Here is an 11,059-nt window from a genome sequence, read left to right as displayed (position 1 = left end):
GTAAGGGGCAGTCTGTCCCATTCCTTCCCACGGCCTCAGTAAGGGGCAGTCTGTCCCATTCCTTCCCACGGCCTCAGTAAGGGGCAGTCTGTCCCTCTCCCCCAGCCCGTGACGGCAGCACAAGTATACCTGGCTCATTGCTGTACCCATGGCTGAGTCTGTGAGCTCCTCAGCTTTAGTGGCTGCCTCATGGCCTGGGCTTTTACACAGCTACAGAAAACACTTTGCCTCTAGCCTCAGAACTGCTCTGAGTCACGTGTAGAGAAGCAGTTCCAAAACCTTGCTTAAAGCAATGCACGTAGCCAGCTCTTCCTTGGTATTCTGTGCCACGCCCCCATCTCCTAAGTGTCCCCCTACCCTATCCATCCCTTTCTCCCAAACCAGCCTACACAGCCCAAATCTTGTTTCTCTCAACTCAAGTCCAGAGATGGAGAGAAGCTGTGTCACCCAGGAAGAGCATGGTGTCACCTGAATCCCCGACCATTCCCTGAGCTAGAACCTGGGTCCTAAATCCTATCAATGACAGGTGCAGAAGCATGGGATACAAAGCCCAGTTTTCACAACAACTTTTTTAAGTTTGAAAAAGCTCAGAACAAGGTCTGGAATGTAGCTTGAAGGAGTATGCTTGTCTGATCTACCAGTGAGGGCTAGAGGTGTGGGTGAGCAGAGAGGATGTGCCCAGCACCTAAGGGAGCCTGTACTGGATGCCACCCCCAACACCGAAGGATGAGGAGAAGCCCAAGACTGACCAGCCTTGCTCCCTCAAGCTCCCCTACCGGATAAAGCCTGCACAGTGAGAGGTCTGTCGCGCCGCTGGCCACAGAAGGCAGCTATGAGGCTCCGGTCTGACTGGACAACACCGGTGTCCAGGAAGCGTGGGAATCCGTCAAAGGCCAGGACGTAGCTCAGCTGAGAAGGATACAGAGTTAAGAGTTCGGGGTCTGCCTGGGGTCTGGGAGACCAGGGCTTCAAACGGGGAGAACAGAGCATGGGGATCTGAACGTCCCTCAGAGCTCAACTGCATGGGACCGTGAGGCAGGACCATGAATTCACTGGGAGTCTAGGCTACATGGTAGGAGACAGACAGACAGACACACCCAGGGGTCAGGGGGAGGGAAGAAGGCAACTGAGTCTAAGGTGGGCTATTTGAACACAGTGTACATCACTAAGATCACAGCGCGGACGAAGCGTCCCCTCCCACCCTGCCTCCAAAGCAGACACAGCTGATAAACCAGGCGCCCTGGACCAAATCTCCTTCCAAATGAACAGTAGTACTTTGGTAGTGGAACCCACGACTAATGAATCAGAGTGAGCACACGAGGTCTAAGAAGCGACCATGCCTGGTCGGGGAGGAGGTGCCTGGGGATCAGAAGAATGAAAGGCAGGAGCTCAGCAAACAGGAAAAGAGCTGAGCAATGGGAGGACCTGGGAACCCAGAACAAAGGGCTGGATGACCTGACCGACGGCGGGGTGGGGGGAGGATCTATTCTGGGGTCCAGGCTGGGAAGGGGACATGTCCCAGCTTAGGGGACATGTCCCAGCTTATACACTGAGCCCTAGGCCCCCGGTGCTCACTGTGCAAGGTGTGCTGCTGTCTGGAGAGAAGGTGAGGGTGAGCGGGGGGCAGAGGGTGCCAGGGACACAGGGCTGCAGCGCTTCTGTGGCCGAGACAACCCACACGCAGTAGGACAGCCCGGACCCAGCTCTTGCTGCCCCACCACCTGGAGGCAGAAGTCCCCCGAAGCGGCGGGAGCCCAGAGCCACCGAAGACACATTGGTGAGGAGTGCACGACCCCCACACTCCCGGAAGCAGGAGCCACCGGCTCTGCGGAAAGAAATGAAAGTCAGTGTCGGACACCTCTGTCTTAGCCCATGGGGTCCTTAGCCCCTCTCTGACAAGCCCCACATGTTCTTTACTTACCGGGGGTCCCCATAGTATCCTGGAGAGCAAATCTGACAGTGGGCACCCTCAGTGTGGTCCTGGCAGAAGCAGAGCCCAGTGAGGTTGTCACAGTGGCCACGACGTGGGTCCCCATGCCCATTACACTGGCAGGGTCGGCAGCCACCAGAGCCGGTTGCATTGCCAAAGCTGCCAGGCCGGCATCGTTCACAGTGTTCCCCCCACGTCCAGTCTGTGGAGGTCCCAGCAGGCAGGACACAAAGTCAGGAGCAAGGACAGAAAGGGGCCCAGACCACCTGACTCAGTTGATCACAGACCCCCTCCCAAGCTGCTTCAAAGAGTCAAACAAGCACTAGGCCAGGAAAGAGAGTGAGCCCCAAGAAGAGGGGTAGAGTTCAAGACACAGAGATGGGACCGGAGCAGGGGCTGGGGCATGGGCCACAGCACTACCTGAGGGGAGTCTCAGAGAGGAAGAAGCTAGAGTCCTGGAAAAGGAAGGGGGTCCCCACAAGGCTGGCACTGAGGCTCAGCGCACATGGCTTACCCTGGCACTCGTCACAGTAGCCAGGTCCCCGCCTGCGGCAGTGGCTATGAAAGCTGCAGCCACAGTCCCGAGAACAACGCGGGGCAGGGGGTCCTGGGGCAGGCGTGGGTGGGGGCAGGTCTGAGGTCCAGCCCAGGTCACACACACAAGTAAAGTCCGGAGGACCGCTACATACACCGTGGCCACAGTCTTCCAGGCACCTGTGGGACCATGCGGAGGCAGGGAAGGAAAGGGCTGGGTGGACCCAGAGTCGTCAGAGCACCCCATCATCTCCACCCACTGCAACACTCTCACAACTGGCTGCCTCTTTCAATGGTCCTGTGTGTGCAAGTAATCGTGTTCCCAAGGCAACACTCTCACACGTGGTGATCCCTGTCTCCATAGAAACCACATAGCATCACTGTGAAAACCCCCTTCCAACTAGGTCCTCTTCCATCTATCTCCACGGCAATTCTGAAGGCTATGGCCCACCACCCAGGAGTATCCTGTTTCTATGGTTACCAGGGTTACCTTGGGCACCCTGTCCTTCCACTGAGGTCCTTGTATTCAAGGTGAAACTCCACAATAACTGGGGACACTGGTTCTAGTGAGAGCCCACTACTGTGATCACTTCCTCCTTCCAGCTTGAGTTCTAGCCCTGAGGCAGCGTTTCCATGGCAACCCACATGTCACTCACGTGCGGTTACAGTGTGTGATGCCATCACCCTGGTAGCCGCGTTGGCAATGACACTCATAGCTGAGAGGCGTGTTCAGGCAGGTTGCCCGTGGGTGACACCTCGCCAGGCCCAGGCGACATTCATCCACATCTGGACAGCGGGCATAAGCCCAGCGGGCAGGGAGAGCCACAGGCAGCCCCAGGCCCTCTCCCACCCAGAGGGAGCAGTTCCCCCCACCCAGGGGTCCAGAGAAGTCCCCCTGTAGGCACCTGTGCAGGAAGAGATCAAAGTATATCTCACAATAGAGAAACGAGAGACAGCCAGGGAGACAGTGACAGAGATGGGGACCGGCAGAAGAAAACAGAGACAGGGAAGGTGAGGGATGACAGGAGATGGCAGAGAGGAAGCAGAAGGCAGTCACAGAGCGAAGACAGGGCATGGGGCAGAGAAAAGAGGGAGAGCTAGGAGGCCCACACAACCAGCCAAGTCCTCACCGTCCCAGAGTGGGGTTATCTTCATTGCCACACCAACCACACTCGTGGCTCTGTAGACACTCGTGACAAGTCAAAAAGCCACCGCAGCTCCTGCACCGTGGCTCTGAGTGCACACTGCAGGGTGATAAGTGCTGGGGTCAGCGCAGGGGGCACCACCCTAGCCAGGAACCCCATGTCAGCACCCAGCGCCAGAGTATACCTGTCGTCCCAGCCACGGCAGCCCCCGTGTGGGTACCGGGCCAGGTAGGCAGCAAACAGAAAGCAGGTGTGAGTGGACTGGCACCAGGCACACTGGCTGGAGTTGGCCAGGCAGTCCTCACAGGTCAGCCGTCTGGGGGTGAGAGCAGGGCCAGGTCACTCCAGCCCACCCCCATGCACACCCACCCCAGCCTGGACCTAGCCGGGCTCACTGGCTGCAGAGTGGGGGGCATTCCTCTGGGTTCTTCAGAGCGCCTCGGCCCCGGCCTCGCCGGCTGCATGCCGCGTCTCCTTTGCGGTTGGTGCTCTGATGCCACTCACAGAAGGGGTCCTGGGGTGAAGGGCAAGGTCAGAACTCAGCCCATCACCAGCTGCCCAAACCCAGCTGCCTCTCCCTCCCGCCCCCAGGCTACCTGTCACCACCTCCTCCCAGCACGTGACACCCTGCAGCCCACCTTCAGACAAAGCCACTGTCTGTCTGCCTAGCTCTCACCCCTTTGGACAACAGGACTTCTATCAGGAATGAGGGGCAGGTAGATTTAAAACCCTTTGGATCCAGAGTTGTGCAAATAGGCATTTACTCTCCCAGCCTCAGGCACCAGATCAGGAGCCTACACAAAGCCCAGCCGGAAGCCTGACCTCAGGCCACACAGCAGCGACCCAGCACTTGGGAGGCCAGCCCAGGCTGTGTTGCAGGACTGAGCATCGGAAAGAAAAGGGACGGATCTGATGCCAGTGAAACACAGCTCTGCGTGGGCAGAATGATGGCAAATCCCGGGCCTGGGGCTCCCCTGCAGGTCACCGGAACAAACTCTGACCAGAAACAAGCATGGAGCAGAGGAAGAGGGGTGTCACCAGTGGGAGCTAGCAGGCCTGACAGTCTGCCTCCCTTACGAGATACCCCCGACCCCCTCCAGCGGGCACCTGGGTGCAGGCATGACAGTCACGATGCTCCTCACAGAGTGGACAGAGGGCAGGCACCAGCACCAGCAGGGACTCGCCGCTCCCGTCATCCTCACAGTGGGCCCTGACCTGACGCAGGTGACAGGTGGCGCTGTTGAGGCACCAGCCACAGCCCTGATCGGCCAGGCAGCCCAGACAGGAGGTGTAAGAGGTGCAGGCCGAAGAGCGGTAGGGCTCCAGGAAGAAGAAGGAGATCTCCTAGGGCGGGCACACAGGACAGGAGTTAGGTCTCGGGGCAGAGTCCACTGGAGATGAGGACTGCAGTTAAAGGTTTGGAGACAGCATGACAGCTACAACGGGGATTCAGGAAATCAGCAGAGGAAAGGGGCCACTGTCTGAAGGACTCTAGAGACGAGAGGTCAAAGTGTACAGGACAGGAGCTAAGGGAAGAGAAGTCAGATATGGACAGAAGACAGTATGGGTAGGGATTAGGTACACCTCAAGGGGTAAAGCACTTGCCTAGGATCTAGGTTGAAGGAAAGGAACTTAGGGGTAAAGCCCCTGCCTAGAATCCCCCAGTGAGGGGCTAGGAGTGTGGCCCAGTGGTAGAGCCCCTGCCTAGAATCCCCCAGTGAGGGGCTGGGGGCGTGGCTCAGTGGTAGAGCCCCTGCCTAGAATCCCCCAGTGAGGGGCTGGGGGCGTGGCTCAGGGATAGAGCCCCTGCCTAGAATCCCCCAGTGAGGGGCTGGGGGCGTGGCTCAGGGATAGAGCCCTTTCCTAATATCCACCAGTGAGGGGCTGGGGTGTGGCTCAGGGATAGAGCACTTTCTAGAATGCACAAGGCCCTGGGTTCCATCCTAGCATGGTCCAGAAAAGAGTATGTAAATCTTATCAGGGCCTGGTGTCAAATGTTAAGAGTTTGGTGGGCTCAAAGTGAAGTCCAAAGCTGAAGTCAGAATCAAGAGACTTAAAATTTTGTTGTGCTTGGAACTTGGAAAGCCGAGAGGATCTGAGGCCAAAGCCTAGGAACAGAGTTGGAGGCTAGACACTCACACTGCCGCCCGGCACGCCAGTCCGATCCCACAGGAGGGTGAGCTCACTATGCCCAGGGCCCGCGGAGCCATTGAGCTGGCCTCGGATCTCCACCGCATACTTGTTGCCTCGCCCGGGCAGTGGGAAGAGGCGATCAGAGCCAGGGCGCTGCAGACGCCGTGTCTCCTTCTCCTGCTGAGCCACCCAGCGTCCCACCTCCTCCTGCAGTGCAGTGAGCAACAGACAAGACCTCGGAACTCTCTACTTCCCTTCTTTGGACTCCCAATCCCTCCAAGAACCCCAGTCCCTCCCGGGAGGAAGAGGACCTCAGGGGTTCTTGGACTTTGGAAAGCTGCCTCCCCTCCCCATGATCCTTCTCCTCAGGGAAATCGCATTTGTCACTCAAACCTTTCTCACCTTACCCACAATTCCTCCCACATCTGCTCACGGTTGAAAGCCTACCACCCCTTCTTTCGTTAAGGATAGGCCCCATGTCTGACTACTCCCCACTGTTCCCCAGAACCCTGAAGTCACCACAGATGCCCTGAGTTACACTCACTCCCATATTTACCGAAAAAATCACCCCAGAATGTTCTAGAATCCCTCACCATGTTCTCAGTGTCAGGGCCTCTGGCCATCCGGGCCAAGACATGGAGGCGCTGGGCCCGAGCCCACACAGCCACATCTTCAGCCCCAGGGCCGCCTGGTCCTCCTGGCAGCAGGGGGTGGATGAAGCCTCGGTAGACTAGGGACACATCTGTCTCTGGGCTGGGTGTCAAGGTGATAGTTGTACTTCGGACAATGGAGACCTGTACCATCCAGAGGTGGGATGTATGTTAAGTCCCTCTCTGCTTGTGGATGGACTGTCCCTAAGTACACACCCCTCAGGCCATGTCAGAACCCCAAGAGACAGGACAGCCAAACCACCTTCACTGACTGAGACATTGAGATGGGACTGAATTAAGTCAACTTGCCCATCTTCCCGCTAGGGACCAAATTCAAAGAATATAAACAAGTTCTACCTTGGGCCCAACCCAACCTCATCTTCAGGTAAAACCCAAAGGACTGAGGGGCCAGCAAGATGCCTCAGGGGCAAAGGAGCCTGACATGCAAGCCTGGGAACCTGAGTGCATAACCTCCATAACCAGAAGAAGATAGTCAGCTCCACCATGCTGCCCTCTGACCTACATGTACACACACAGTAATAATACATGTAAATGCTTCAAAACTAGCCAGGTACGGTAGCACACACCCTTAGCACTGGCATGTGAGAAGGAGGCAGTTAGCTGTGAGTTTGAGGCCAGCCTGATCTATAAAAGGAGTTCCAGGACAGGTAGGGCTACAAAAAAAATAAATAAATAAAAATAAATAAATAAAAGCAAACAACGACGACGACAACAACAACGACGTCTTTCAAGCTTGAAGACTGGAGCCTTTGGCATCTTTGTCCGCAGCTCCCTTCTTTCCCAGCATGCCCTTCCAAAGCTAGGCCCAAGATTCCCAACGACCACACAGCACAAGATTTATTTGCTTGCCAGAGTGTGATTCTGTAATAACAAACAGACCAACCCAAGTATTCATCACTGGACACTATTTATGTAACTTACGGGACCTCGACCTGTTGACCCTTGGGAGACCCTGTCTCAAAATAAGAACCTAACACTTGGGAGGTTTATGCAAGGATTGAGGCCAGCCTGGGCTACACTGCCGAACCTTATCTCCAAAAATAAGTATCTAAATAAATGTGCAGCAGGATAACACTTAAACATAAATGAAGTATTACATAGCTGTTCAAAATAAGAAGGGCAGGATGGTACAGTGGCAGAGACTTGTAACTCAGGAGATAGAAAACAGCACGTCAGAAATCTAAGGCCAGTCTCGGCTGCATAGCAAGTTCGAGGCCCGCCTCGACTCTGAGAAAGCCTGCTTCAGGGAGAGAAGAGGGCACAGAAGGATGTGTGCTTTAGTGTCCGTTACCCAGGAGGCAGACAAGGGAGGATCACTTGAGCCTAGGCTATCAGCACCAGTCTCAAAAGCAATACCAACTAGCGAAAAGAACAAAAGCATCTCCTACATTCTGTCACCCAAAAGCATGCTGTGATGTACGGAGAAAAAGTAGGCTAGGCGTGGTGCACACGCCTTCAATACCGGGGGATGGGGGGGAGGGGAAATGGAGGCAGGAGGGTTGCCAAGTTTACTGTGCCCGTGAACGCCACTGGGAGACAAACCTATGAGCAGGAGTGTGAGGGAATCGCTCGACTGAGTGAGCTGAGGTGGAGATGTGAGTGGTACCAGCACAGAGCCAGGAAAGCAAGCTGAGCACCAGGATTCGCCTCTCTGCTTCCTGGCTGCCTCACACTCCAGCTACCATGCCTTCTCCACCATGGTGCAGTGAAGCTCTTTGGACTTTTTGTCTCTGAGACAGAGTCTCACTCTGGTACAGGGTGACCTGGCTTTCAAGATTCTCCTCTCTTGCCTGAGCGTCCCGAGCGCTGGGATCAGAGATGCTCTACCACGCCCAGCTCGAAGTCTATTTCCAAGTGCACCTACAGCACGAAGAAGCCCCGAAGACACTTCGCTAAGTGAAAGAAGCTGGACATAGTAGGCAAATTGCCTGACTCCATCAAATACCCACAGCTGGTAAATCCATGGCCGAGAGTTCAGGGAAGAAAAAGACGGGGGGGGGCAATTGGTAAATAGATCTAGACTTGATTTAGGAATGACAAAAATACTGTCCTACTTTTTTTGTTTTGTTTTGTTTTGTTTGTTTGTTTTGAGAAAAGGTTTATCTATATAGCTCTGGGTGTCTTGGAACTCACTGTGTAGACCAGGCTGGCCTCAAACTTACAGAGATCCTCTGACTGCCAAGGGCTGTGATTAAAGGTGTGTGCCACTACGTCCAGCTTGTTCTACAACCTTTTGATTTTATGTGTTATTTCACCAAGATTTAAAAAAAAAAAATTTTTTTTTGTAGGGCCTCGAGGCCATCCTACACGGGGAGGCCAGGGAGAAAGATAAATGTGAGGTCTGTTTCGAATAGACTGGGTTCTAGACAAGCATGGACAACCTTAGGGGACCCTGTCTCAAAATAAGAAGGAAAAGAACCCTGTTAGTCTAACTCAACAGCTGAGCGTGCCTGAAGACCCCCAGTGAGGGCTGGGGTGCGGCTGGGCTTCGGGGCGGGGAGCATGGACACTCACCATGCACAAAGCCCCGGGTCCCATCCCAGTACTGTCCCAAGAAAGACTCATTTAAAAAGAGGTAACCCTAGGTCTCTAAGTGTCCACTCCATCCATCCCCAGGTCCATCTGGCCCCCACCTTGTCAGGCTGAGAGGCGTTGGGTGGCTGCTGGAAGGTGAGCAGGTGCAGGCCAGGGAGGAAGCTCTGGGTGACACAAGCCTCCAGGGAAGTGACGAAGACGGGTGCTGGCCCCCACCAGCCCACGGTGCCTGAGATCTGCTCCCCTCGGCAGCGGGCCTGCTCTAAGAGGACAGGGGTATGGGAGGCTGGAGGGTCAGTATGAGGTATTCTGAGCCCCTCCCCCACGGCTGCTCACCACTCACCAGGCCGAGGAAGGCAGCTCTCGTTGTGCACACACCAACCTAGGGCGCCAGGTCCCCGGGGAGGAGCTGTGGGGCTGCTGAAGGCCAGGCATGCTTGGCAGTCACTTAGCAGGCGGCCTAGGCCCAGGCAGCTGGCCGCCGGACACTGTAAGGAAGAGACAATATACACTGTTCTCTGAGCCTCCGGAGATCCGACCAGACCTGAGGGGCAGCCTAGTGGCCATCAGGAAACAGCAGGGTTGGTCTACAGGAACTCAAGAACAAGGGCTCGGGGATGCAGGGACAGGGTCCTAAACTCAAAGAGACTCGGGTGCTAGGAGAGGTACAGGCTCTGGGTTGGGGACAGTCAGGAGGCAGGAATGAGGATCTTGGATGGCTGACCACTTAGGCAGGGGGAGTTAAAGGCAGGTCTCTGTGCTAGTGGATGGACGGACGGTCTGGGGTAGTCACTCACAGCTCCTGAGGGAGTCCCAGGAGGGGGCGCAGCTTGGCAAGCGCCCTGACACCAGCTGCATTCCGGGTCTCGGGAGCAGACACTGTGGTCTGTGTACATGGAACAATAGTCCAGGTGGTACTGCAGAGACGCGGGACACAGGAAAAGACACTGCTCTGAAGACCTGGAGCATCTGTCAAGGCTGGCTCCCTGTGACCGCCGCAGCTAACTCCACCCCACTCCCTCAGCCCTGGAGAACCTTGTACTCTGCCCACTTCCCTCCAAGCACCCTTCATTTGCAGAGACCAGGCTGCCTCCACCCACAGCCACCCCCTCCCCGTCACCCCAGTGCTCACATCCAGGGCAGGTGCCTGAAACACGAAGGGGGGCACCTTGTAGGCCATCAAGTCCCCACGAGGCTGGCCACTATATCCCCCAGCCACCAGCAGGACACTGCCACCAAGAACAGCTGCCACATGTGAGTATCGGCCACTAGGAGGCGCTGCTCGACCTAGAAGACAGTCACGGCATCAGACAGTCCCCAGCCCCTGCCCTCCTGGCTCCTGCCCTTGCCCCAGTCTAGCCAGCTTATTGCTGCTTTAGCCCTACCTAGCCAAGGAAATACTCCTGGCCTGCCTGGCTCTGCACTTGCGTTTTCTCAATTCTCTCAGAGGCCCAGTGCCCTGCTCAAAATGATCTTTGTGACAGACACGGATTCAAATCATATATCAGTTATGAGCTGTATGGCTTTGGGCAGGAGACTCAACTTTGCCAAGTGTAGGTTTCTTTGCCTTAAACTGAACTATCCCAGAGAGAGGTGGGAGGGGAGGGACGAAGCGGGTTAGGGAGAGGGAGAAGGAGGGAGAGAGAGGATCTCAATCTGTAGCCACAGGCTGGTCTCAAATTCAGTCCCTCTGAGAGTGTGAAGTGAGTAGATACAATTCAACAGTAGTTGGTGACATCTATAAAAGGCAAGCAAGAGGCCAGCAAGCCGGCCGTCATTTAAAGGCGCCTGCCACCAAGTCTGACAGCCCAAGGTCAATCCCTGGGACCCACGTGGTAGAAGGAGAGGACTGACCCCTGCAGGCTGTCGGGCTTGTGCCCATGTGCACAGGCACACACACTCTCTGACTTGGGCCCATGTGCACAGGCACACACACTCTGGCTTGGGCCCATGTGCACAGGCACACACACTCTGGCTTGGGCCCATGTGCACAGGCACACACACTCTCTGGCTTGGGCCCATGTGCACAGGCACACACACTCTGGCTTGGGCCCATGTGCACAGGCACACACACTCTGGCTTGGGCCCATGTGCACGGGCACACACACTCT

The 11,059-nt window shown here is 56.0% G+C and overlaps 1 protein-coding gene across 1 annotated transcript in view; it reads right to left on the bottom strand.

Moving 5' to 3' along the window:
* The window catches only part of Megf8 (multiple EGF like domains 8), a 50,492-nt gene that overhangs the window by 23,593 nt on the left and 15,840 nt on the right, over positions 1 to 11,059 (bottom strand). Inside the window, exons 9-23 of the mRNA XM_021218603.2 lie at positions 10,081 to 10,235; positions 9,746 to 9,865; positions 9,292 to 9,436; positions 9,047 to 9,210; positions 6,336 to 6,536; positions 5,749 to 5,949; positions 4,717 to 4,953; positions 4,005 to 4,123; positions 3,794 to 3,925; positions 3,595 to 3,708; positions 3,121 to 3,369; positions 2,445 to 2,644; positions 1,922 to 2,132; positions 1,576 to 1,825; positions 777 to 909 (exon numbers count right to left, since the gene is read on the bottom strand). Of these exons, the coding sequence (XP_021074262.1) occupies positions 777 to 909; positions 1,576 to 1,825; positions 1,922 to 2,132; positions 2,445 to 2,644; positions 3,121 to 3,369; positions 3,595 to 3,708; positions 3,794 to 3,925; positions 4,005 to 4,123; positions 4,717 to 4,953; positions 5,749 to 5,949; positions 6,336 to 6,536; positions 9,047 to 9,210; positions 9,292 to 9,436; positions 9,746 to 9,865; positions 10,081 to 10,235 (2,631 nt within the window). The remainder of the gene's footprint in view (positions 1 to 776; positions 910 to 1,575; positions 1,826 to 1,921; positions 2,133 to 2,444; positions 2,645 to 3,120; positions 3,370 to 3,594; positions 3,709 to 3,793; positions 3,926 to 4,004; positions 4,124 to 4,716; positions 4,954 to 5,748; positions 5,950 to 6,335; positions 6,537 to 9,046; positions 9,211 to 9,291; positions 9,437 to 9,745; positions 9,866 to 10,080; positions 10,236 to 11,059) is intronic.

This window comes from Mus pahari, chromosome 19 (genome assembly GCF_900095145.1).
Source record: "Mus pahari chromosome 19, PAHARI_EIJ_v1.1, whole genome shotgun sequence".
In the NCBI taxonomy this organism is placed as follows: Eukaryota; Metazoa; Chordata; class Mammalia; order Rodentia; family Muridae; genus Mus; species Mus pahari.
The sequence above is the reverse complement of the archived record's forward strand: the minus strand, read 5'-3'. Positions and strand labels throughout refer to the sequence as shown.